This window comes from Schistocerca nitens, chromosome 8, assembly GCF_023898315.1.
Source record: "Schistocerca nitens isolate TAMUIC-IGC-003100 chromosome 8, iqSchNite1.1, whole genome shotgun sequence".
NCBI classification, from domain to species: domain Eukaryota; kingdom Metazoa; phylum Arthropoda; class Insecta; order Orthoptera; family Acrididae; genus Schistocerca; species Schistocerca nitens.
The window spans coordinates 67,356,216-67,378,708 of record NC_064621.1 but is presented as its reverse complement, the minus strand read 5'-3'; the positions used below and the strand labels follow the sequence as shown (position 1 = coordinate 67,378,708).

Genomic DNA, 22,493 nt, shown 5'->3' with positions numbered 1-22,493 from the left:
GGTTCACGTCCACGCTGTCGCGGCATGCTACCAGTGTTAAAGACTGCGATGGAGCTCCGTATGCCACGGCAAACTGGCTGACACTGACGGCGGCGGTGCACAAATGCTGCGCAGCTAGCGCCATTCGACGGCCAACACCGCGGTTCCTGGTGTGTCCGCTGTGCCGTGCGTGTGATCATTGCTTGTACAGCCCTCTCGCAGTGTCCGGAGCAAGTATGGTGGGTCTGACACACCGGTGTCAATGTGTTCTTTTTTCCATTTCCAGGAGTGTATATACGAGGGTGAGTGAAATGAAAACCGTAAATTTCTAATAACAAATCGAAATTTCGCGCCGTTATCCTGCAAGTTGGTAAGCGTGCTACAAACAGCGTGCAGAATGGCCTGTAGGTGGCAGCATTGTGCAGTTGCACACATACCGTCGCAGTATCAGTACAAAGATAGCCGCCCCACTTACGACTTGCACCAGGGAAGAACAGCGTTCTGTTATTCGGTTTTTGCTTAGTGAAGGTGTGAAACCTATTGAAATTCATCGACAAATGAAGGTTCAGTATGGTGATGCATGTTTGTCACAGCAGCAAGTCTACAAATGGAGTAGGAAGTACGCAAATGGTGTGACTTCAGTGGAAGATGCTCCTCGTCCAGGTCAGGAACAACGAGTTGTGACTCCACAGTACATTGCACTGAATGACATTGCAGCATGTTTACAGATTAGTCATGGGTCAGCACACCACATTGTGCATGATGTGCTCCAGTTTCACAAAGTGTCTGCAAGATGGGTGCCACAGCAGTTGACTCCTGAAATGAGAGACCGACGTGGATGCTTGTGAAGAACTTCTTCGGCGCTTTGAACGAGAGGGTGATGGCTTCCTTGGAAGAATCGTTACTGGGGACGAAACCTGGGTTCACTTCCACCAACCAGAATCGAAGAGAGCGAGCAAGGAATGGCGCCATTCCTCATCACCAAAACCAAAGAACTTTCGAACAGAACCATCAGCAGGGTTAAGCTTACTCTCTTTTGGGATGAAAAATACGTCATTTTGGAGAATTACATGCCTAGAGGGACCACTGTCACCAGTGCATCATACACAGACCTCCTAAAAATAATCTGCGGCCTGCAATCAAATCAAAGCGACGTGGATTGCTTTGAGCAGGAGTCCTTTTGCAACATGACAATGCAAGGCCCCACACGGCCCGTACAACAGTTGCAACGATCACAGACCTGCATTTTGAGTGTCTTGCTCATCCACGATACTCACCAGACCTTGCCCCAAGTGATTTCCATATGTTTGGACCACTCAAGGACCCAATGGGAGAAAGAAGTTCCGTTCTGATGAAGAGGTACGCCACGCGGTGAATGTATGAGTGGTTGCGCGGACTACCAAAAGAATTTTTTTCTAAAGTAATTTATGCACTTTGTAAGCGCTGGAGGACTTGCATCGAGCGTGGGGGAGATTAGGTTGAACAGTGATGCAGCTTTGTACCACTTCTGCACCATAAATAATATTTAGAAAAAATATTAAACTTTTTCATTTGCCTCACCCTCTTACTTAAATGGATATGGTGTCTGTTCTTTCGGACCGGATTTGTCTCCAATCGAGGACATATGGGACATCATCGGACGGCAACCTTAGCGTCATCCACGTACAGCATTAACCATCCTTGAATTAACCGACCAAGTGCAACAGGCATGGAACTCCATCCCATAAAGTGCCATCAGGCGCTACTACAACACAAAGGATGCACGTCTGCAAGCTTGCGTTCAACATTCTGGCGGCTACACCTGTTATTAACGTACTAGCATTTTCCATTTGCAACGGATTACATTGCGTTTGCATTATCCTGTGATCTCGCAGTGTTATTCAGTTGCATGTGACACCTAGACAAATGTATTACCAAACCCTCATTACTCTACATTAATTACTTTTTCTGGTGTTGTGATCGTTTTTCCGTCAGAGTTCATAAAAAATGGTCCAAATGGCTCTGAGCTCTGTGGGACTCAACTGCTGTGGTCATCAGTTCTCTAGAACTTAGAACTACTTAAACCTAACTAACCTAAGGACATCACACACAGCCATGCCCGAGGCAGGATTCGAACCTGTGACAGAGTTCATAAATAACCACATGAAAATAAGTTCTTCAGTTCATCCACTTTGGCACCAAAATGTGATCTAGACGTACTCCCTCGCGAGATTTGCAGCTACTAATTTGAAAACAATAGAAACTTCTGACTTTATAGAATGCTTATTTAGGTTTGTGTTTCAGGTTAATTAATTTGTATGTGATTAGTTGGTGCTTAGGGAGTCCAACTGATTGATCTGGCTACAAAGCGGGGTATTATGAGGAGGTTATAATATATGTGGGTACGTCCTGAAAGAGTTATAATTGACATATTATAGAGGAGAATGGGATATCTGGCAATGAAATATTGACATTTTCCAGTATTTGTATTGAAACACTGGGAATAAGCCATTGGCGTTAGGTTTTACAAAATGAAGTTTTGTACTAGGCCTTCTCAGTGCCACTCCGTTGATCTGCCAAACCAGCTGACCCAGGAAAGCGTTGCTCCCAGAATTTCCATAAATGAATACCGCGAACTACTGACCGTGGGTGATCTTGTAGGACAGGCAGGTTCCTTCGACTCGCACTTTCCCAGCTGCATCTTTGGTGTATTTGTGACATACGGGCGCAGTGGTTCCCCAAATAAAAACTTTTACTGTGCCAAGGTGGGTGGCCTAGAGGTTAGAGAGCTATTCCAAGCCATATGCCAATAAACAGTGAATAGAAAGTCCGAGGAAGGGCTTCTTCTTGTATAATAAGGCGACCGCACCTACACGTCATGGCCGATTTCGTCCAAATTTAAGGTGTGTGCAGGGCCTGGCCATAAATGAAAGAAGTGGAAGCTCCTGATGGCCAAGGGTTTAGAAAAAACAGTAGTTTTAGAGAGGGGCGGGTGGGACATGAGCTCTCTCCAGGTTAACGTCATATCCAGGCGACAGTTAGCGCAGCGGCAAGAGTACGAACGGGTATCCGACGGTCTTGGGTTCGAATCGCTAGGCTGTCAATTTTTACGTTACATTCACTGCAAATAAAAGCAAATAGTGCTCAGTATATTGCATTTACTAATATTTTCATAAAAGGAAAGGCAAATAAGTATTTACGATTGCAAATGAATTTCCAGAAAGCATTTCTATGGTTTGCGAGAACTTCATATATAAAATTAGATACTTAATGTTATATTTCTGGACCTAAAACCTGTCTGACACAGCAGTCAACTACAGTCTTGGTTGAAGTCAAATGTGCAAGCCATAAGATCATCTCAAGATAAACTATCAATGATGTAGAGTGTACTCAACATTTTAATGTTACGCATAGATCAAAACCTTTCTTGGTTTGACACCTACAATTTGTTAGTAGTGATATTTAAACTACACAAATAATATCTTATTTACTGGTAATGAAACGAAAAAACTTTTTTTCTTTGTTGATATTCACTGTATTACGTCGAACTGTTTTGGTACGTGTCGTGCTTGAGAAGGACAAGGTGATCAGCTGCGCAGTCTGTGGATTCGGTTATCAAAATTCGTGAAGTCTGTTGTAGGAATCCTCGTCTACTGTCACATTACATATATTCCATAGCGTGATAAGCATTTACTGAATTGATTGTTCAAAATGTTCAAATGTGTGTGAAATTTTATGGGACTTAACTGCTAAGATCATCAGTCCCTAAGCTTACACACTACTTAACCTAAATTATCCTAAGGACAAACACACACCCATGCCCGAGGGAGGACACGAACCTCCGCCGAGACCAGCCGCACAGTCCATGGCTGCAGCGCCTAGACCGCTCGGCTAATCCCGTGCGGCACAGAATTGATTCAGTGAATATTAAAAAGAGATATATTCGCTGCTCCGGTGGTTTAATGTCAATAGGCTCTCATCAGAACAGAACAGTGATAACACAGAGCTATCCAAATGTAAATTTAAAGACATTCGCGTGGAATACTAATTTCGTTTCGCACAAATTCCTCGCAGTCATTTAAATCTTACGTATTAGTGTATGCCTTCACACTCGCTTAATTCCACTTTCCACTTTATTCTGTGTTATCAACATTTCGTAAACTGTGTACGTTGTCACTCCTTATGCGCTCTAGTAGCTTCCTCACAGATGGTGTCACAGACTCGAGAATAAACCTTTATGGTCCCGGCGGAGGTTCGAGTCCTCCCTCGGGCATGGGTGTGTGTGTTAGGATAATTCAGGTTAAGTAGTGTGTAAGCTTAGGGACTTATGACCTTAGCAGTTAGGTCCCATAAGATTTCACACACATTTGAACTATAAACCTTTATGGTCATATTTACGCAGAATCATATTAGGTGCAATTTATTGAGAAAAATATGAACATAAAAACTATTTATAATTGCCGATTATGTATGCTACTAAGGTGACGTCACAGCAGTTGGGCTGAATCGTGCCCTCGGCTTAGGACCGGATTGAACTTGTTCCAGTTGCCACACGAATCTTAAGAGCTTCTGAAGTGATGTCAAAAAAAAATATGTCCCGAACATGAAACGAAAAAATATGAGCAAATCTGTGCCATTAAGTATTGCGTAAAATTTGGCGAAACCGTTACTATAACTTCAAAATAACAGCACACTTATGGAGAGGATTTTGTGTCCAGAATACAATTATTCAGATGCCATAAATGCGTGTAGCAAGCCGAGTAGAATTGGAAGACGAAGTTTTTGTGAAAAAATCTTTAACTTCAAAAACAGATTAGATTAGATCGTCGATAGACAGGATAGTCAACAGCAAATTGAATTAGAACGTATTTAGCATCCCTCAAATATAAACACAGGATTAAGATAGGCAAAAAGCGTGCGCAAATATGTTTGGGAAGAAAGTTAGGACTGAGAATAGGGACTATCGAGCGGATGTGTCTTCATTTTCTAGATAGCCTTCAGTGTGAGCCAGAATTCTTACGTCCCGTTATCACGGTTGAATATTCAAATACAATCCGGTAAAAACGCTGCAGTCACAGGTGACGCACTGTAGGTATCCCGACCCAAGAGAGCGAGAGTGAGTAATATTTACATGTAAGAGTAAGCGCTATTTTCCCGTTGGAAACATAGTCCATAAGAAAAAGCGTTCCTACAGGACAAAAAAAAATTTACCTGTAAGTTCCTAAAAGACGCAGAAAAAGACGGGAAGTGTCTAACCAGGAACTGCACGCTGTACGATCTTGCAACACAACAGTGAGACGGTCACACGGCACTCCCAATAACGAATTTTGGTCAAGAAACAGCATTCTTGTACGCTGCATCTCAGACACTGTGACTTCTTTGTTACTCAGACGGTAAACGAGGGGCTGAAAGGTATTCCACCATGAGTGTTCCAGAACTGCTAGGATGACTGGAAGCAAAGCCTCCATCGCTGTCTAACTGCCACTGCGAATTATTCCATACGGGACGAACTTAATGTTTGATAAAAATAAAATCAGTAATTATTAAAAAAATCTAATCCCAAGTACGAAAAACGCAGTTGCTAATAACTGTGAAAGTTCCGAACAACCAGTTTGATAAGTCACGCTTCCAAAAACACAGAGAAGAATTACACTACTGGCCATTAAAATTGCTACACCAAGAAGAAATGCAGATGATAGACGGGTATTGATTGGACAAATATATTATACTAGAACTGACATGTGATTACATTTTCACTCAATTTGGGTGCATAGATCCTGACATATCAGTACCCAGAACAACCACCTATGGCCGTAATAACGGCCTTGATACGCCTTTGCATTAGGTGAAACAGAGCTTGGATGGCGTGTACAGGTACAGCTGCCCATGAAACTTCAACATTATACCACAGTTCATCAAGAGTAGTGACTGGCGTATTGTGACGAGCCAGTTTCTCAGCCACCATTGACCAGACGTTTTCAATTGGTGAGAGAGCTGGAGAATGTGCTGGCCAGGGCAGCAGTCGAACATTTTCTGTATCCAGAAAGGCCCTTACAGGACCTTCAACATGCGGTCGTGCATTGCCCTGCTGAAATGTAGGGTTTCGCTGGGATCGAATGCAGGGAACGTAAAACATCTAAAATGTAACGTCCAATGTTTAAAGTGCCGTCAATGCGAACAATAGGTGACCGAGACGTGTAACCAATGGCACCCCATACCATCACGCTGGGTGATACACCAGTATGGCGATGACGAATACACGCTTCCAATGTGCGTTCACCGCAATGTCGCCAAACACGGATGCGACCATCATGATGCTGTAAACAGAATCTGGATTCATCCGAAAAAAATGACGTTTTGCCATTCGTGCACCCAGATTCGTCGTTGAGTACACCATCGCAGGCGCTCCTGTCAAGGGTAACCGCAGCCATGGTCTCCGAGCTGATAGTCCATACTGCTGCAAACATCGTCTAACTGTTCGTGCAGATGGTTGTTGTCTTATAAACGTCCCCATCTGTTGACTCAGGGATCCATACGTAGCTGCACGATCCGTTACAGCCATGCGGATAAGATGCCTGTCATCTCGACTGCTAGTGATACGAGGCCGTTGGGATCCAGCACGGCATTCTTTATTACCCTCCTAAACCCACCGATTCGACATTCTGCTAACAGTCATTGGATCTCGACCAACGCGAGCAGAAATGTCGCTATACGATAAATCACAATCGCGATAGGCTACAATCTGACCTTTATCAAAGTATGAAACGTGATGGTACACATTTCTCCTCCTTACACGAGGCATCACAACGTTTGTAAGTACGCTGTTCAGGTTTTTTATTGATAACGCCACGTAGCGCTCTGTATGAAAATCACTGGCTATGCTGTGTGCAGCCTGTGGCTGGTTTGCATTGTTGTTCGCTATTGTAGTGTTGGGCAGCTGGATGTTAACAGCGCATAGCGTTGCGCAGTTGGAGGTGAGCCGCCAGCAGTGGTGGATGTGGGGAGAGAGATGGCGGAATTTTGAGAGCAGACGATCTGGACGTGTGTCCAACAGAGACAGTAAATTTGTAAGACTGGATATCATGAACTGATATATATATTATGACTTTTGAATACTATTGAGGTAAATACATTGTTTGTTCTCTGTCAAAATCTTTCATTTGCTAACTATGCCTCTCAGTAGTTAGTGCCTTCAGTAGTTTGAATCTTTTATTTAGCTGACAGTAGTGGCGCTCGCTGTATTGCAGTAGCTTGAGTAACGAAGATTTTTGTGAGGCAAGTGATTTGAGAAAGGTATAGGTTAATTTTGGTCAGGGCCATTCTTTTGTAGGTATTATTGAAAGGCAGATTCCCTTGAGCTAAAAATATTGGCTGTCAGTTTAGTATTGATCAGAATAGGGTTGTGTTGGGTTGTTTGGGGAAGACCAGACAGCGAGGTCATCGGTCTCATCGGATTAGGGAAGGACGGGGAAGGAAGTAGGCCGTGCCCTTTCAAAGGAACCATCCCGGCATTTGCCTGGAGCGATTTAGGGAAATCACGGAAAACCTAAATCAGGATGGTCGGACGCGGGATTGTTGAACCGTCGTCCTCCCGAATGCGAGTCCAGTGTGCTAGCCACTGCGCCACCTCGCTCGGTGATCAGAATAGGTAAAGAGCGAAATGTCTGAGTACGTTCAGTTCTGCTCAGCTGTTTAAAAATCAAATAGTGTAAGAGGTTTATCAGCACAGTAATTCATTAATTTTTCTAAGGGGACGTTTCACGTTTCACCAGGCAACGCCGGTCAACTGCTGTTTGTGTATGAGAAATCGGTTGCAAACTTTCCTCATGTCAGCACGTTGTAGGTGTCGCCACCGGCGCGAACCTTGTGTGAATGCTCTGAAAAGCTAATCATTTGCATATCACAGCATCTTCTTCCTGTCGGTTAAATTTCGCGTCTCCTCGGACCTCTAAAAAAAATATCCTCAATCTCAAGGTGTCGATGAAATGCATGGCTCTTGAGGTGGAACTGTCGCTGGCCGGCAACCTCTTGGAAACTTGCCGCCCCTCAGTTGTATGAGGCTTCGTGGGACCGAGATGGAACTCTCCAAATTTTGTCTTCTTCCTCCCAGCGCGGATGCGCGGCTGGTGTGTATGAACACCCACTCTAACAAGAGCTCTCGTGTAGCCAGTCTTCCAGACTCGGGGTTACACAGAGTTATTCATTAAATAGTAATAGAACGCATGCTGCTCGTCAGAACGTGTTTTCGATTGTGAAATGGAAATAGGGCAGCTTTGAGCAGGTTTGCCTTTTCATATTCAGAAACGTTTGAGACAGTCGCAGGTATACAGAAATCAGTCAAGCGATTGCATAATGGGACACGGTTGCTTGAAACTACTAGTTCCCAACAAGCGACAAACCTCCAGGAAACTAAATGCCTTGGGGAATATGCCATCGAAACAATGCCATTTGGTTTCCGCGTGGAGAATGTGCTGGAGTCATCTGGTCTGGAGCACGTACAACCCCAAATCTAGGATTCTAGCAGCCTGTCACCGTGGTCCAAACTAATTTCAGATTTGGTGCCGTACAGGAGAGACTGTACTCCTGCATAAGTTTTTAATACATTACTTAAGGACATTTTAACTGGGCACTACAACTCTACGGCTGTCTTTACTAATGGATCTAAGCAAGAGGACTCCTTTGGTTGCTCTGCTGTTTCCCCTAATCGTGTTCTACATCTACATCCATACTCCGCAAGCTACTTGACGGTGTGTGGCGGAGATTACCTTGAGTATCTCTATCGGTTCTCCCTTCTATTCCAGTCTCGTATTGTTCCTGGAAAGAATGATTGTCGGTATACCTCTATGTAGGCTCTAATCTCTCTGATTTTACCCTCAGGGCCTCTTCGCGAGACATACGTAGGAGAGAGCAATATATTGCTTGACCCCTCGGTGAAGGTATGCTCTCGAAACTTCAACAAAAGCCCGTGCCGAGCTACTGAGCGTCTCTCTTGCAGAGTCTTCCACTGGAGTTTATCTATTATCTCCGTAACGCTTTCGCGATTACTAAATGATCCTGTAACGAAGCGCACAGTTCTCCGTTGGATCTTCTCTATCTCTTCTTTCAACCCTATCTGGTACGGATCCCACACCGGTGAGCAGTATTCAAGCAGTGGGCGAACAAGTACGTGTACTGTAACCTACTTCCTTTGTTTTCCGACTGCATTTCCTTAGAGTTCTTCCAATGAATCTCAGTCTGACATCTACTTTACCGACGATTACTTTTATATGGTCATTCCATTTTAAATCACTCCTAATTCGTACTCCCAGATAATTTATGGAATTTACTGCTTCCAGTTGCTGATCTGCTATATTGTAGCTAAATGATAAAGGATCTTTCTTTCTATGTATTCGCAGCACCTTACACTTGTCTACATTGATATTCAATTGCCATTCTCTCCATCATGTGTCAATTCGTTGCAGATCCTTCTGCATTTCAGTACAATTTTCCATTGTTACAACTTCTCGATATATTACAGCATCATCTGCAAAAAGCCTCAGTGAACTTCCAATGTTATCCACAAGGTCATTTATATATATATTGTGAATAGCAACGGTCCTACGACACTCCCCTGCGCCACACCTGAAATCACTCTTACTTCGGAAGATTTCTCTCCATTGAGAATGACATGCTGCGTTCTGTTATCAAGGAACTCTCGAGGTTCGATCGCTTCGAGACTTCTCCGTCTTCGACACGAAATTATAAGCGATCTTGCGGGCACTGGTGGAGATGAGATGTGCTTACAGTGCTAAACTCCTTGTCTGTTCCGAGTTTCTGTGCCCTTCATCGTCAACAACGCTTGTACCCATCAGATAAAGTAGTCAAAACTATCCAGACGACCAGATATGCGTCTATGGAAAGACAAGTGGCTGGAACTGCGTCTAGTAAAGCCCACTACCTCCTTTCATCCACCATGATGGGATGCGGAACTCCTCACTCGTCTTCGCATAGGCCACAAGTCTTCTGACCCAGACTTCTTGCTACGGCGAAAGGATCTTTCAAAGTGTGGCGCTAGTGGTGTAGAGATTACTGTGAGCCAAGTTTCACTAGACTGTATTTTCTTTTCTGCTAGATGACAGATGCAGATTTGCCAGTATATCTGGCCTCATTGAAACGGATGTGACACATATATTTGTGATCAGTCTGAGTTGCTTTCAAAAATTTTGGAAAGTTCCTCTCAATGTGTTAACAGAGTGACTGACTTTTTCTTTTCTTTTAAGTGGTCAGCCAGTCACATATCCCTGTGCCTTTATAGCTCCTCTGTCTTTTTACTTATGTTTTCTTCCAAGGTGTACCTTTCACTACTTCTTCTCTGTTTTACTGCCTGTGATATCGAGTGATTGAGTGGGTCAACGCGGGTGAGGTAGCAGTGAATGAGTGACTGAGAGAGTGTGCCAACGCTTTTAGCCTTTTTAACCATATTCGTTTCTTTTAATATTTGTAAGTGCGCTCATAAACTCATCTTTGAGAGTCGACAGCCCATAAACAACAACAACAACAACAACAGACATCGAGAAAGATTAGTTTTTGTCCGGAGGAATGTAGGGTCATGCAAGATCACACTGAACCTTACGGCTTATCATAGGAGGTAAAATAGTTAAATAAAGGCTAACCTATGTTTATAGCATCTCTAGGTTCACAGAAATCTTTTTACAGTATTGACTGGAATACACATTTTAAAATTCTGATGGTAGCAGGGATAAAATATAGGGATGCGAAGCTGTTTCCAACTTGTACAGTAACCTGATTGCATTTATAACAATCGAAGGTCAGGAAAGAAAAGCAGTCGTTGAGAAGGGTGTGAGACAGGGTTGTGGTTTCTGCCTGATATTATTTAATCCGTACACTGAGTAAGCATTAAAGCAAACCAAGGAGAAGTTTGGAAAGGCAATACAAAAACATACAGAATGATTAAAATGTTTGATGTTGGTTGATGACATGTAATTCTATCAGAGACAGGAAAAGACTTCAAAAAGTAGTGAAAGGAATGGGTAGTGTATTGAAAGGAAATTCTAAGACGCAAATCATTAAAAATAAAACAATGGTAGTGTAATATAGTCGAATGAAATGAGGCACTGGTGAGGGAACTTTCTTGGGGAATCAGACGCTAGAAGTGGTAAAAGGAGAAGGAGTTCCGCTACTTCAGTAGCAAAGTAAATGATCGTTACGAATGGTTCAAATGGCTCTGAGCACTATGGGACTTAACATCTATGGTCATCAGTCCCCTAGAACTTAGACCTACTTAAACCTAACTAACCTAAGGACAACACACAACACCCAGTCATCACGAGGCAGAGAAAATCCCTGACCCCGCCGGGAATCGAACCCGGGCGCGGGAAGCGAGAACGCTATCACACGACCACGAGCTGCGGACAAGATCGTTACGGAATCACAGGTGATCTAAAATACAGTCTGGGTTTAGTAAGAAAAAACATTTCTACAAAAGAAGAGTTTGTTAATATCGCATCGAAATTTAAGAGTTAGGAAATCTGTAGGTAGTTGTTTGGAATCTGTCTTGTACGGAAGTGAAACGTAGACGGAAAGCAGCCCAGACAGGAAGAAACAGAAGCTTCCGAAATGCTACAGACGAAAGCTGAGCATTAAATAGGTGGACCGAGAAATAAATGAGGAGGTATTTCATCGAATTGGTAAAAAAAGAAATCTTACTTAAAGAAGGGGCCAATTGGGAGGACACATCCTGAGACTTGAAGGAGTCGTCAGTTTGGTAGTGGAGGGAATACTTGACTTCTTAGCAACGAATAATCCTGAGCAAATTGGAACACCGTGATACATATAGAGATTAGTGACCACGAGGCGTTGTAGCAAGACTGCCGTACTATCGAAACCCACCAAAAATAAACGAAAAATGCATCTGTTAAAAGATTCATATAAAAATAATCGGTTTAAGTGCAAAGAAATAGTATATACAGCAACTGAGAGACATATTTCAAATAAATTAATAAGAGATTGTACTGGTCCACCATGATACACAAAACTAGTAAGAACACTGTTGGAGAAGCACCGAAAACTTGTCACATTTAAAAGAACGCAAAATCCCTCAATATTGCCGAAGTTTTACAGAAGCCCAAAATTTCAATGCGAGATACTTTTAATAGTTTCCACAACGATATTCTGTTTTGAAATCTGCAGAAAATGCAAAGACATTCTCGTCGTCTGTAAAGTACACCAGTAGAAAGACACAATCAGTATAACAATGGTGATGTGCAACAAATGCAGAATTATTAAATACCGTTTTCCAAAATTCTTTCACCAAAGAAGACGAAGTAAATATTCCAAAATTCGAATCAGGAACTATTACCAACATGAGCAACTTAAAAGTAGATATCCTCGCTGTAGAAAAGAAGGTTAAATTACTTAATAAAGGCAAAACCTGGGGTCAAGAAAGTATATCAGTGAGGTTCAGGTTGCTGATACAATAGCTACATATTTTGTAATGATATACAACCGCTCGGTCGTCGAAAGATCCGTACCCAAGGGCTGGAAAGTTCCCCAAGTCACACAAATTCCCAAGAAAGAAAATAGGAGCAATACGCGGAATTACAGGCCCACCTCGCTAACATCGTTTTGCAGTAGGATTTTAGAACATGTACTGTGGTCGAACATTGCGAATCAGCTTGAACAAAATGATTTATTGACAGAGAGCAACACGGATTCAGAAAATATCGTCATTATGGAACACAACTATCTCTTTATGTGAGTGGTACTGACAGGGATCTAGAAATTGATACCATAATTTTAAGATTTCCAGAAGGCTTTTTACACCGTTTCTCAGAGGTGGCTACTAGTCAAATTAAGTGCCTGGGATGTACCGTTTCAGTTGTGCGACTGGAATCGGGATTTTCTGTCAGAAAGGTCACAGTTCGAAATAGCTGATGGAAAGTCATCGAGTAAAACAGAAGCAATATCTAGCGTTCCCCAAGTTTTATAGACCCTCTGCTGCTCCTGATCTACATAAACAATTCAGAAGACAATATTAATAGCCCTCTTACATTGTTTGTGGATGAGCCTGTCATTTATCGTCTTACGAAGTCATCACATGATCGAAACGAATTGCAAAACGATTTAGATAAGATGTCTGTTTGGCGCGAAAAGTGATAAATTGATCCAAATAACGAAAAGTGTGAAGTCATCTATATGAGTATTAAAAGAAATCCGCTAAATTTCGGTTGCTCAATAAATCATGCAACTCTAAAGGCTGTAATTCAACTAAATACTCAGGGATTACAGTTACGAATAACATCAACTGGAACAATGACATAAATAACGCGGGTGTAGAGAAAATCAAAGATTCATTGGCAGAACACTGAGAAAATGCAACAGGTCTACTAAAGAGACTGCTTAGACTAAGTTTGTCCGCCCTGTTCTGGAGTACTGCTGATCAGCCTGCGATCCGTATAAGATAGGTCTGACGGAAGCCATCGAAAACGTCAAAGAACGGCACCTCGTTCTCTTTTATCGCGAAGTAAGGGAGAAAGTGGATGTGATACGCGAACTGCGTTGTCAATTACTAAATCAAAGACGTTTTTCGTTTCGGCAGGATCTTCTCATGAAATTTCAATCACAAACTTTCTCCTCAGTGTGTGAAAATATTTTCTTGGCGCCCACCTACATAATGAGAAATGATCATCATAACAAGATAGAGAAATCAGAGCTCCCACGGAAATGTGTAACTGTTGGTTTTTTCCCGCGCACTGTTTGAGAGCGAAACAGTAGACAATATCTTGGTGGTCCGGTGAGCTCTGTGCCCGGCACTTAATTGTGAATTGCAGAGTAATCACGCAGACGTAGATGTAATATTTGGATGGTAAAAACTGTAGAGGTAACCAAGGGATGAATACAGCAAGCAGAAACTGATGGGTGGAAGTTGGAATAACTATTCGGAGACGAAGAAGTCTGCACAGGATGGAACAGCGAGGAGAACTGCACAAAACCAGCTTTCGCACACTGAAAATCGCAGCAATACCAATTATTCTCGCTATTTTTATTTTATGGGTCTTAGGCTGTGGTGCAACGCATATTTCTGTGCCTCCAGTTTTATATTCCAATGATGAAGACACAATTACAGTCTTCAAACGGGCAAAAATAGCAAACTTAAACGAGCTCTGCCAGTCGAACTGTTTATACAGCTAAGCTTGTTCAAAACTGCTATCTGAATCTTTATAGACTCTGATGATGTCCGCAGCAGTCGAAGACGAAACATTACGCACAGAAATATGACTCGGACTACGGCCAAATGCCCATAAAACAAATATAACCGGGAACGCAAATAGCGGCCGTGAAAGCGTGCATAACATGAGAAATTACTTTTCCAGTCCGCCTACCAGATATAGTCAACCGTGAACTAATGCATTATTCTGCAAGGACTTTTTGCAGGAATTTTCTGGAATGTTCAGGATTAACGTCTCACCGTCGTATTGATCATTAGAGGTCAATTTGACAAAGATAGGGAACTAAAATGTCGCTAACCTACAGGGTGGTTATAATTAAACTTGTTTCCTGAGAGAGCCTCCATGAAAAATGAGTGCTCGTGGGGCAATAAAACTTTGTGGAAACATTTGTAACGATACTCGGAAGAGAAATAGTGAATAAGCCACTGAAAGAAACACGTTTTAATTTACACGTGAGGGGGTAACAGAATTTTTGTTAATTGCATTCAGTGTTTATGCTATCGATTACAAACGTTGCTCAGTGTGACGACCATGTACATTCACAACAGCCTGGAATATCATTAGAGATACTATTTCACAAAGTTCGTAGCAATCTTCGAAAGTTGTATCGTGGAATATTCAGCTGTCGTGACACAGCTAGCGCACGGCTTCAAGATCAAACATTGCGTCCGGCATTCTTAGATATGGCAACTGTAACTTCAACTATTTGTGGTGCAATTGAGTTCAGCCTCCCCCGGGAGCCATTCCCAGTTCACCGGAACGTCGAAATCATGTGCGGAAAGAGGACCTTCTCGGTATTCTTTTAACATGTCAATACTCGCGAAGAGCAGTATCACTATTGTTGTTTCAATAAAACAATTTTACTAGTAAAGCCCTGCTCACTTCGTCCACGTTGACGGTATGCTTGTGTAATGCACCCTGATGCTTGTGCTTCAAACCTAGGTCGCCGTAAAAGTGCCGGCGACTAACGCTAGTTCATGACATCAACATTACTAAGAACGCAAACGCTGCAGTGCACAGTTTGAACATCGTTCCTATGTTGTTGTTGTTGTGGTCTTCAGTCCTGAGACTGGTTTGATGCAGCTCTCCATGCTACTCTATCCTCAGCAAGCTTCTTCATCTCCCAGTACTTACTGCAACCTACATCCTTCTGAATCTGCTTAGTGTATTCATCTCTTGGTCTCCCTCTGCGATTTCCACCCTCCACACTGCCCTCCAGTACTAAATTGGTGATCCCTTGATGCCTCAGAACATATCCTACCAACCGCTCCCTTCTTCTAGTAAAGTTGTGGCACAAACTCCTCTTCTCCCCAAGTCTATTCAATACCTCCTCATTAATTATGTGGTCTAGCCATCTAATCTTCAGCATTCTTATTTAGCACCACATTTCGAAAGCTTCTATTCTCTTCTTGTCCAAACTATTTATCGTACATGTTTCACTTCCATACATGGCTACACTCCATACAAATACTTTCAGAAATGACTTCCTGACACTTAAATCTATACTCGATGTTAACAAATTTCTCTTCTTCAGGAATGCTTTCCTTGCCATTGCCAGTCTACATTTTATATCCTCTCTACTTCGACCATCATCAGTTATTTATCTCCCCAAGTAGCAAAACTCCTTTACTACTTTAAGTGTCTCATTTCGTAATCTAATTCCCTCAGCATCACCCGACTTAATTCGACTACATTCCATTATCCTCGTTTTGCTTTTGTTGATGTTCATCTTGTACCCACCTTTCATGACACTGTCCATTCCGTTCAACTGCTCTTCCAAGTCCTTTTCTGTCTCTGACAGAATTACAGTGTCATCGGCGAACCTCAAAGTTTTTATTTCTTCTCCATGGATTTTAATACCTACTCCGAACTTTTCTTTTGTTTCCTTTACTGCTTGCTCAATATAAAGATTGAAAAACATCGGGGGGAGGCTACAAAGCAGTCTCTTCCCAACCACTGCTTCCCTTTCGTCCCCCTCGACTCATAAGTGCCATCTGGTTTCTGTACAAATTGCAAATAGCCTTTCGCTCCCTGTATTTTACCCTTACCACCTTTAGAATTTTCACATCTGTCAACACCTGCTTTCTTTGGGATTGCAATTATTATATTCTTCTTGAAGTCTGAGGGAATTTCGCCTGTCTTATTCATCTTGCTCACCAGATGGTAGAGTTTGGCAGGACTGGCTGTCCCAAGGCTGTCAGTAGTTCTAATGGAATGTTGTCTACTCCCGGGGCCTTGTTTCGACTTAGGTCTTTCAGTACCCTGTCAAACTCTTCACGCAGTATCATGTCTCCCATTTCATCATCATCTACATTCTCTTTTATTTCAATAATATTGTCCTCAAGAACATCGCCCCTGTATAGACCCTCTATATACTCCTTCCACCTTCCTGCTTTCCCTTCTTTGCTGAGAACTGGGTTTCCATCTGAGCTCTTGATATTCATGCAAGTGGTTCTCTTTTCTCCAAAGGTCTCCTTAATTTTACCGTAGGCAGTATTTGTCTTACCCCTCGTGAGATAAGCCTCTACATCCTTACATTTGTCCTCTAGCCATCCCTGCTTAACCATTTTGCACTTCCTGCCGATCTCATTTTTGAGACGTTTGTATTCCTTTTTGCCTGCTTCACTTCCTGCATTTTTGTATTTTCTTCTTTCATCAATTAAATTCAGTATCTCTTCTGTTACCCAAGGATTTCTACCAGCCCTCGTCTTTTTACCTATTTGATCCTCTGCTGCCTTCACTATTTCATTCCTCAAAGCTACCCATTCTTCTTCTACTGTATTTCTTTCCCCCATTCCTGTCAATTGTTCCCTTATGCTCTCCCTGAAACTCTGTACAACTTCTGGTTCTTTCAGTTTATCCAGGTCCCATCTCCTTAAATTCCCACCTTTTTGCAGTTTCTTCAGTTTTAATCTACAGTTCATAACCAATAGATTGTGGTCAGAGTCCACATCTGCCGCTGGAAATGTCTTACAATTTAAAACGTGGTTCCTAAATCTCTTTCTTACCATTATACAATCTATCTGAAACCTTATAGTGTCTCCAGGGTTCTTCCATGTACACAATAATTCATGATTCTTGAACCAAGTGTTAACTATGTTTAAGTAATGCTCTGTGCAAAATTCTACCAGGCGGCTTCCTCTTTCATTACTTAGCCCCAATCCATATTCACCTACTACGTTTCCTTCTCTTCCTTTACCTACTGTCGAATTCCAGTCACCCATGACCATTAAATTTTCATCTACCTTTACTACCTGAATAATTTCTTTTATCTTATCATACATTTCATCAATTTCTTCATCATCTGCAGAGCTAGTTGGCATATAAACTTGTACTACTGTAGTAGGCGTGGGCTTCGTGTCTATCTTGGCCACAATAATGCATTCACTATGCTGTTTGTAGTAGCTTACCGCACTCCTATTTTTTTATTCATTATTAAACATACTCCTGCATTATCCCTATTTGACTTTGTATTTATAACCCTGTATTCACCTGACCAGAAGTCTTGTTCCTCCTGCCACCGAACTGCATCTCTTTCCAGTCAGTACAAAATTTAATTTTATTAATGTATTATATACCAAATATGTTTTAGAACAGTTAATTTAATTCTGAAGAGGACGCTCATAGTAGCGTCGAAACCTGATCAATTTTGTCTTAATATTTGTGACCGAGGGCTTATTTGTTCTAACATAATTCTGACACGGTCACTGAATCTTAGCAGCTATGTTCAAAGTTTTACCAACCCTTTTGGTTAGGATTTTCGAGGAACCGATTAACTAATGGCGCCTCCATAAGTCCCATCACGTCCACTGCAGATAACATCAAATGTAGAAAGAATCAACTGATTTGATCCATGTGCAGGGGGATGGGTGTACTTTCTGTAGGACAGTGATACTAAGACGATGCTTCTATTGGGTACACAAATGATCCCTATGGCAAGGCCTATCCTAAACACCCGACCCTACCTTTTTATCGCTATTAGAACCCGAGATAAGAGTACCGGAAACATTTCGAATTTATGCGTGGCACTTTGGTACATATTAGGTGCGGATACCGTCCAGTCTAGCGATAACCATCACTGCATTTAATTCGTGTGTTCTGAAAAAATAGTATACAGCATAAATACGAGTGGTCAGACGGGAACTTTTACCAGACCAGGTCAAAAGCTACGACGTAACTGTGCAGAGCAGGTCAAAAGCTACGACGTAACTGTGCAGAGTAACGCGCCTCTTACAGACATCAAACTGACGCTGCTACACGGTACAGAAGCGGAAGCAAGGAGAAGCCGTGAATTAGTGAGCAGGGTGGAGTGCTGGCGGCGGAATGTTCGGCGTGGCCCAGATGTGCCGGAGCGGCGTACTGCGCCGCCTTTTGGGCAAGGCCCGCGCGCCCGTAGATAGGTCAGTGAGCGCGGGGCGCGCGTCTGCTCCGGCGCCTATTGATCGCCGCCGCCGCCGCCTCCGCCGCCTCCCGGCGGCCGAGCGCCCAGTCCCGCTCCGGCGCTGCTGCGAGCCACACTGGCCGCCCGTCCGCCGCCGCCGCCGCCGCCGCCGCCGCTCGCCTCTCGCCTCCCGCTGGGCCTCTAGTCGCTGCACGCGGTCACCGTCAGCGGCCGCCAGACACCTGCGGCGGAGGTGTCCGACAACTCGGCGCGATGTCGTCTTCTAAGGGCGGTAAGAGCGGGACCTCGACGCCATCTGAGGGCAGCGGCGCTGCGCCGGCCACCACCACCGCCGCCCCCGCAGGGACAGCCAGACCTGCCACCGCGAAGCCTGCAGAAGCGGTCGCCAAGGCGGCTTCCAAGCCCGTCAGCGGCTCCACTAGCGCGGCGCCGGCCAAGACTTCGCCGCCGGCAGCGGCTGCGCCCAAGACCACCGCTGCTACCACCAGGGCACCGGCGTTCAAGTCCGCGGCTCCTGCTGCTGCTGGAGGTGCCTCTCCACCAAAAACTGCGCCCATCTCTTCCACAGGTAAGATGCCGCCCAAGACGAAACCGGCGACCGCGACTGCTTCGGCGCCCTCGAAGGCGTCAGTATCGAAGACGAGTGCACCGTCTGCTACAGTTAAGCCGACGACGGCGGCTACGAAGTCTGTCACCCCGAGTGTTACTAGTGCCACACCGGCTTCCAAGACGCCTCCAGCTACGTCGGTGCAGGCTAAAACTACCACAACTGCCGCGGCTAAAGACCCGAAACCGTCGAGTGCTGTGACGAGTGCTCTTCCGGTGTCTTCGACACCTCCAGTGTCTTCGACGAGCGGCGTCCCGAAACCTACCACAGTGGCTTCCAAGTCTGCGGCACCTAAGACCGTGTCCCCTGCGACCAGTGCTCCCTCAATGTCGAAGGCGGCTACACACGCGAAGACGACATCCCCGAAATCTGCAACACTTCCGAGTACCACTACTGTCCAGTCTCCGATTACTTCGACGAGCAGTGACGCAAAAGCTCCACCTGTAACTGGAAAATCTGCGCAGATCGCCGCTGCGAAGCTCCCACCTGCTTCTGTGCCTGTCACAACTGCACAAACGCCACCTAAGACGTCTCCTGTGACCCAGAAAACTGATCCCGCGAAACAGCCGAAAACTACTGCAATTACCAGTACGAAACCTACCACAACACCGAGCGCCACAACAGCCCCGTCGGTGTCGAAAACGTCTCCGGTTACTTCGGTTCCTACTTCTGCAACGCAGGCAAAATCTACGTCGACAGCTGTTCCGAAGGCTGACGCAAAAGTGGCGTCCGCAACAGCGACTAGTGTAACTAGTGCTGCCGCTACGGAGGCCAAGAAGTCGACGGACAAGAGTGGTAAGCCGTCTGCCCCGTCGACGGCGAAGGAGAAGGTTAGCGCAATTCCCACGACCGCTGTTCAGTCTGTTCCGAAACCGCAGAGTGCGGCTCCAGCGCCGAGCGATCAGAAGGCTTCTACCCCTGATGTCGGCAAGACCTCCGCTGTCGCGACACCGCGAACTACAGCTCCGGCGACGCCTGCAACAACTGCTGTATCTACTGCCGCGAAGACGACGGCTGCATCCACAGTGGCAAAAACACCTGCCGTTACTTCGATTCCTGTCGCCGCACCGGTGAAGCCGATGACAACAGCGAGCGTTCCTACTAGTGCCCCCTCAGTGCCGAAGACAGTCACTGCGACAGCTACCGTTGTCCCTGAACCTACCACCACTGGCGGTCTGAAGACGGCAGAGTCGAAGCTTCCCAGATCCGCGACATCTGTCGCCTCGACGGCTCCGTCGGTTTCGAAACCACCTCCGACGGCGGCCGTGTCATCGGCGAGTAAAATTACCCCAGCTACAGTCTCGATACCCCAAGCGACACCGACTGTGAAGACGGCGGAGCCCAGTTCGGTCCCGAAGATCGTCGCGCACCAAGAGCTCAAGACGGCGCCGTCAGCGCCAAAGACGACAGCTGCCGTGTCGACAGCGGCAGTGCCAGTTACAACGCCAGCTCAGAAGGCAGAGAGTACCGAGGTGACAGCCACTTCTGCGAGTACCGCGCCCTCCGCGACTAAAAGCGGAAGTGTGGTCCCAGCGCCGCAAGAAGCGACCGATCGAAAAACGAGTCTAGCAGAGCAGCAGGGAGCTAAGGTACTACCACCCGCTGCGCCGAAGACGTCAGCCGCAGTGACGGCAGCTGCCACAAAAACAGCTCCGGCGACTTCAGGGGCACAGCAGACCCCAGTGGGCTCAAGTGTCGGGCCGTCTGTCACGAACAGCAGCACGGCGCCGCCAGCGAAGACTGTCCCCACGAGTGTGTCTCCGGCTGCTACGACAGCGGCTGCGGCCGTCTCTAAGATGCCGACCTATTCGGCAGCTGCGACACCGGCGACTACTGCTGCCACTTCGGCGAAGAAGCCACCTGCGACGACGGCGGCAGCAGCGGATTTGAGAGCAGTGCCGGTCCTGCCTAAGGCCGTCACTTCTGCGGGGACGCCCGTGTCGAGGCTGTCGCCTTCCGGTATAAAGATATTCACACCCGTGACGGCCACGGCAGCGTCGGCCGTGGGCAGGGTGGCTCCCATCACGGCGACGGCGCCCTCCGCCTCCGGGACGACGCCGGCCTTCACCAGGACCGTCCCCTCCGTGACGAAGGCGTTCTCCGCGGTCACGGCCGCGACGGGGGCCGTCACCGCCGCCCCGGCAGCGCCGCCGGCGTTCGTGTCGGCGCCCGGCGCGACGGGGCAGAAGCCGCTGCAGCCGGTGCCGCTGGTGGCGAGTTTGCCGACGAGCCAGCCGCACGCGGCCACGGCGACGGCGGTGCTCGCGGGGAAGGCCGGCTCCCCGCCGGGCTGGGGCGGCACCGGAGCCGCGTCGCCGGTGGCGGCCGGCGCTCCGCCGTCGTGGGCGGCGGCGGCGTCGGTCCCGCGGTCGACGCCCTGCGCGTCGAGGTCGCTGTCCCCGGCGACGCCGACGCCGACGCCGCCGCCGCCGGCGCTGCCGCCACCCTGCCACTCGCCGGCGCCCTCCGGGGTCGCGTCGCCGGCCAACAGCGCACCCACGCCGTCGTCGGTGCGGTCTCCCGTGGCGGCCACCCCTCCTTCCGGGACGGCCGCAGGGTCGCCGATGACGCCGCCCCTGCCGCTGCACAAGGCGGTCGCCCCGGCGACGAAACCTGTCCCGACCGCGACGGCCGTTTCCGTGACGACGTCGAGTGCGACCGCGACCAAGACGATCCTGGCGGGCGACGCGTCGCAGGCCGGCAAGGACGACCAGCAGCAGCGGCTACACGAGATACACAAGTACGAGCGTGACGACGACGAAGACGAGGACGAGGAGCGCGCCGGCGGGCAGCCGTCCAAGGCGCGGGGCTTCCTCGACCTGTGGGACGTGAGTAGCGCTCACCGTAGCTCGCCTCAGCCTACATACTCACTGTGCCGCTCTTACGCTCTAAACTGAATTGCCACTTGCTAAAAGAGCCTTACCCATTCCAACCTAGTTTCGAAATAAACTAATAAAACGCATCAGGTCGAGCTCCATGTGGTGGGTGCACGCAACGACTGTGGTTATATTGGGTTAGATAGAGCAGCAATCAGTCGTAGAATTAAGTTGCTTTACTGGCAATGGCAAGGAAAGCGTTTCTGAAGAACAGAAATTTGCTAACATCGAGTACAGATTTAAGTGTCAGGAAGTAGCTTCTGAAAGTATTTGTATGGAGTGTAGCCATGTGTTGTTGTTGTTGTTGTGGTCTTCAGTCCTGAGACTGGTTTGATGCAGCTCTCCATGCTACTGTATCCTGTGCAAGCAGTAACCGATTTGAATACGACCGAAATACAAATCGAAATTTTCCTTGAACGATG

At 46.1% G+C, this 22,493-nt stretch overlaps 1 protein-coding gene across 1 annotated transcript; it reads left to right on the top strand.

The window, feature by feature from the left end:
- Positions 1-18,840: 18,840 nt before the first annotated feature.
- Positions 18,841-22,092, top strand: LOC126199390 (mucin-2-like). The gene has a single exon (XM_049936309.1). The coding sequence runs from the start codon at positions 18,841-18,843 to the stop codon at positions 22,090-22,092; it is 3,252 nt and encodes a 1,083-aa protein (XP_049792266.1).
- Positions 22,093-22,493: the final 401 nt, after the last annotated feature.

What these genes read in the sequence shown, in the direction of transcription:
- LOC126199390 (XM_049936309.1), top strand. Translation starts at nt 18,841, where the DNA reads ATGTCGTCTTCTAAGGGCGGTAAGAGCGGGACCTCGACGCCATCTGAG.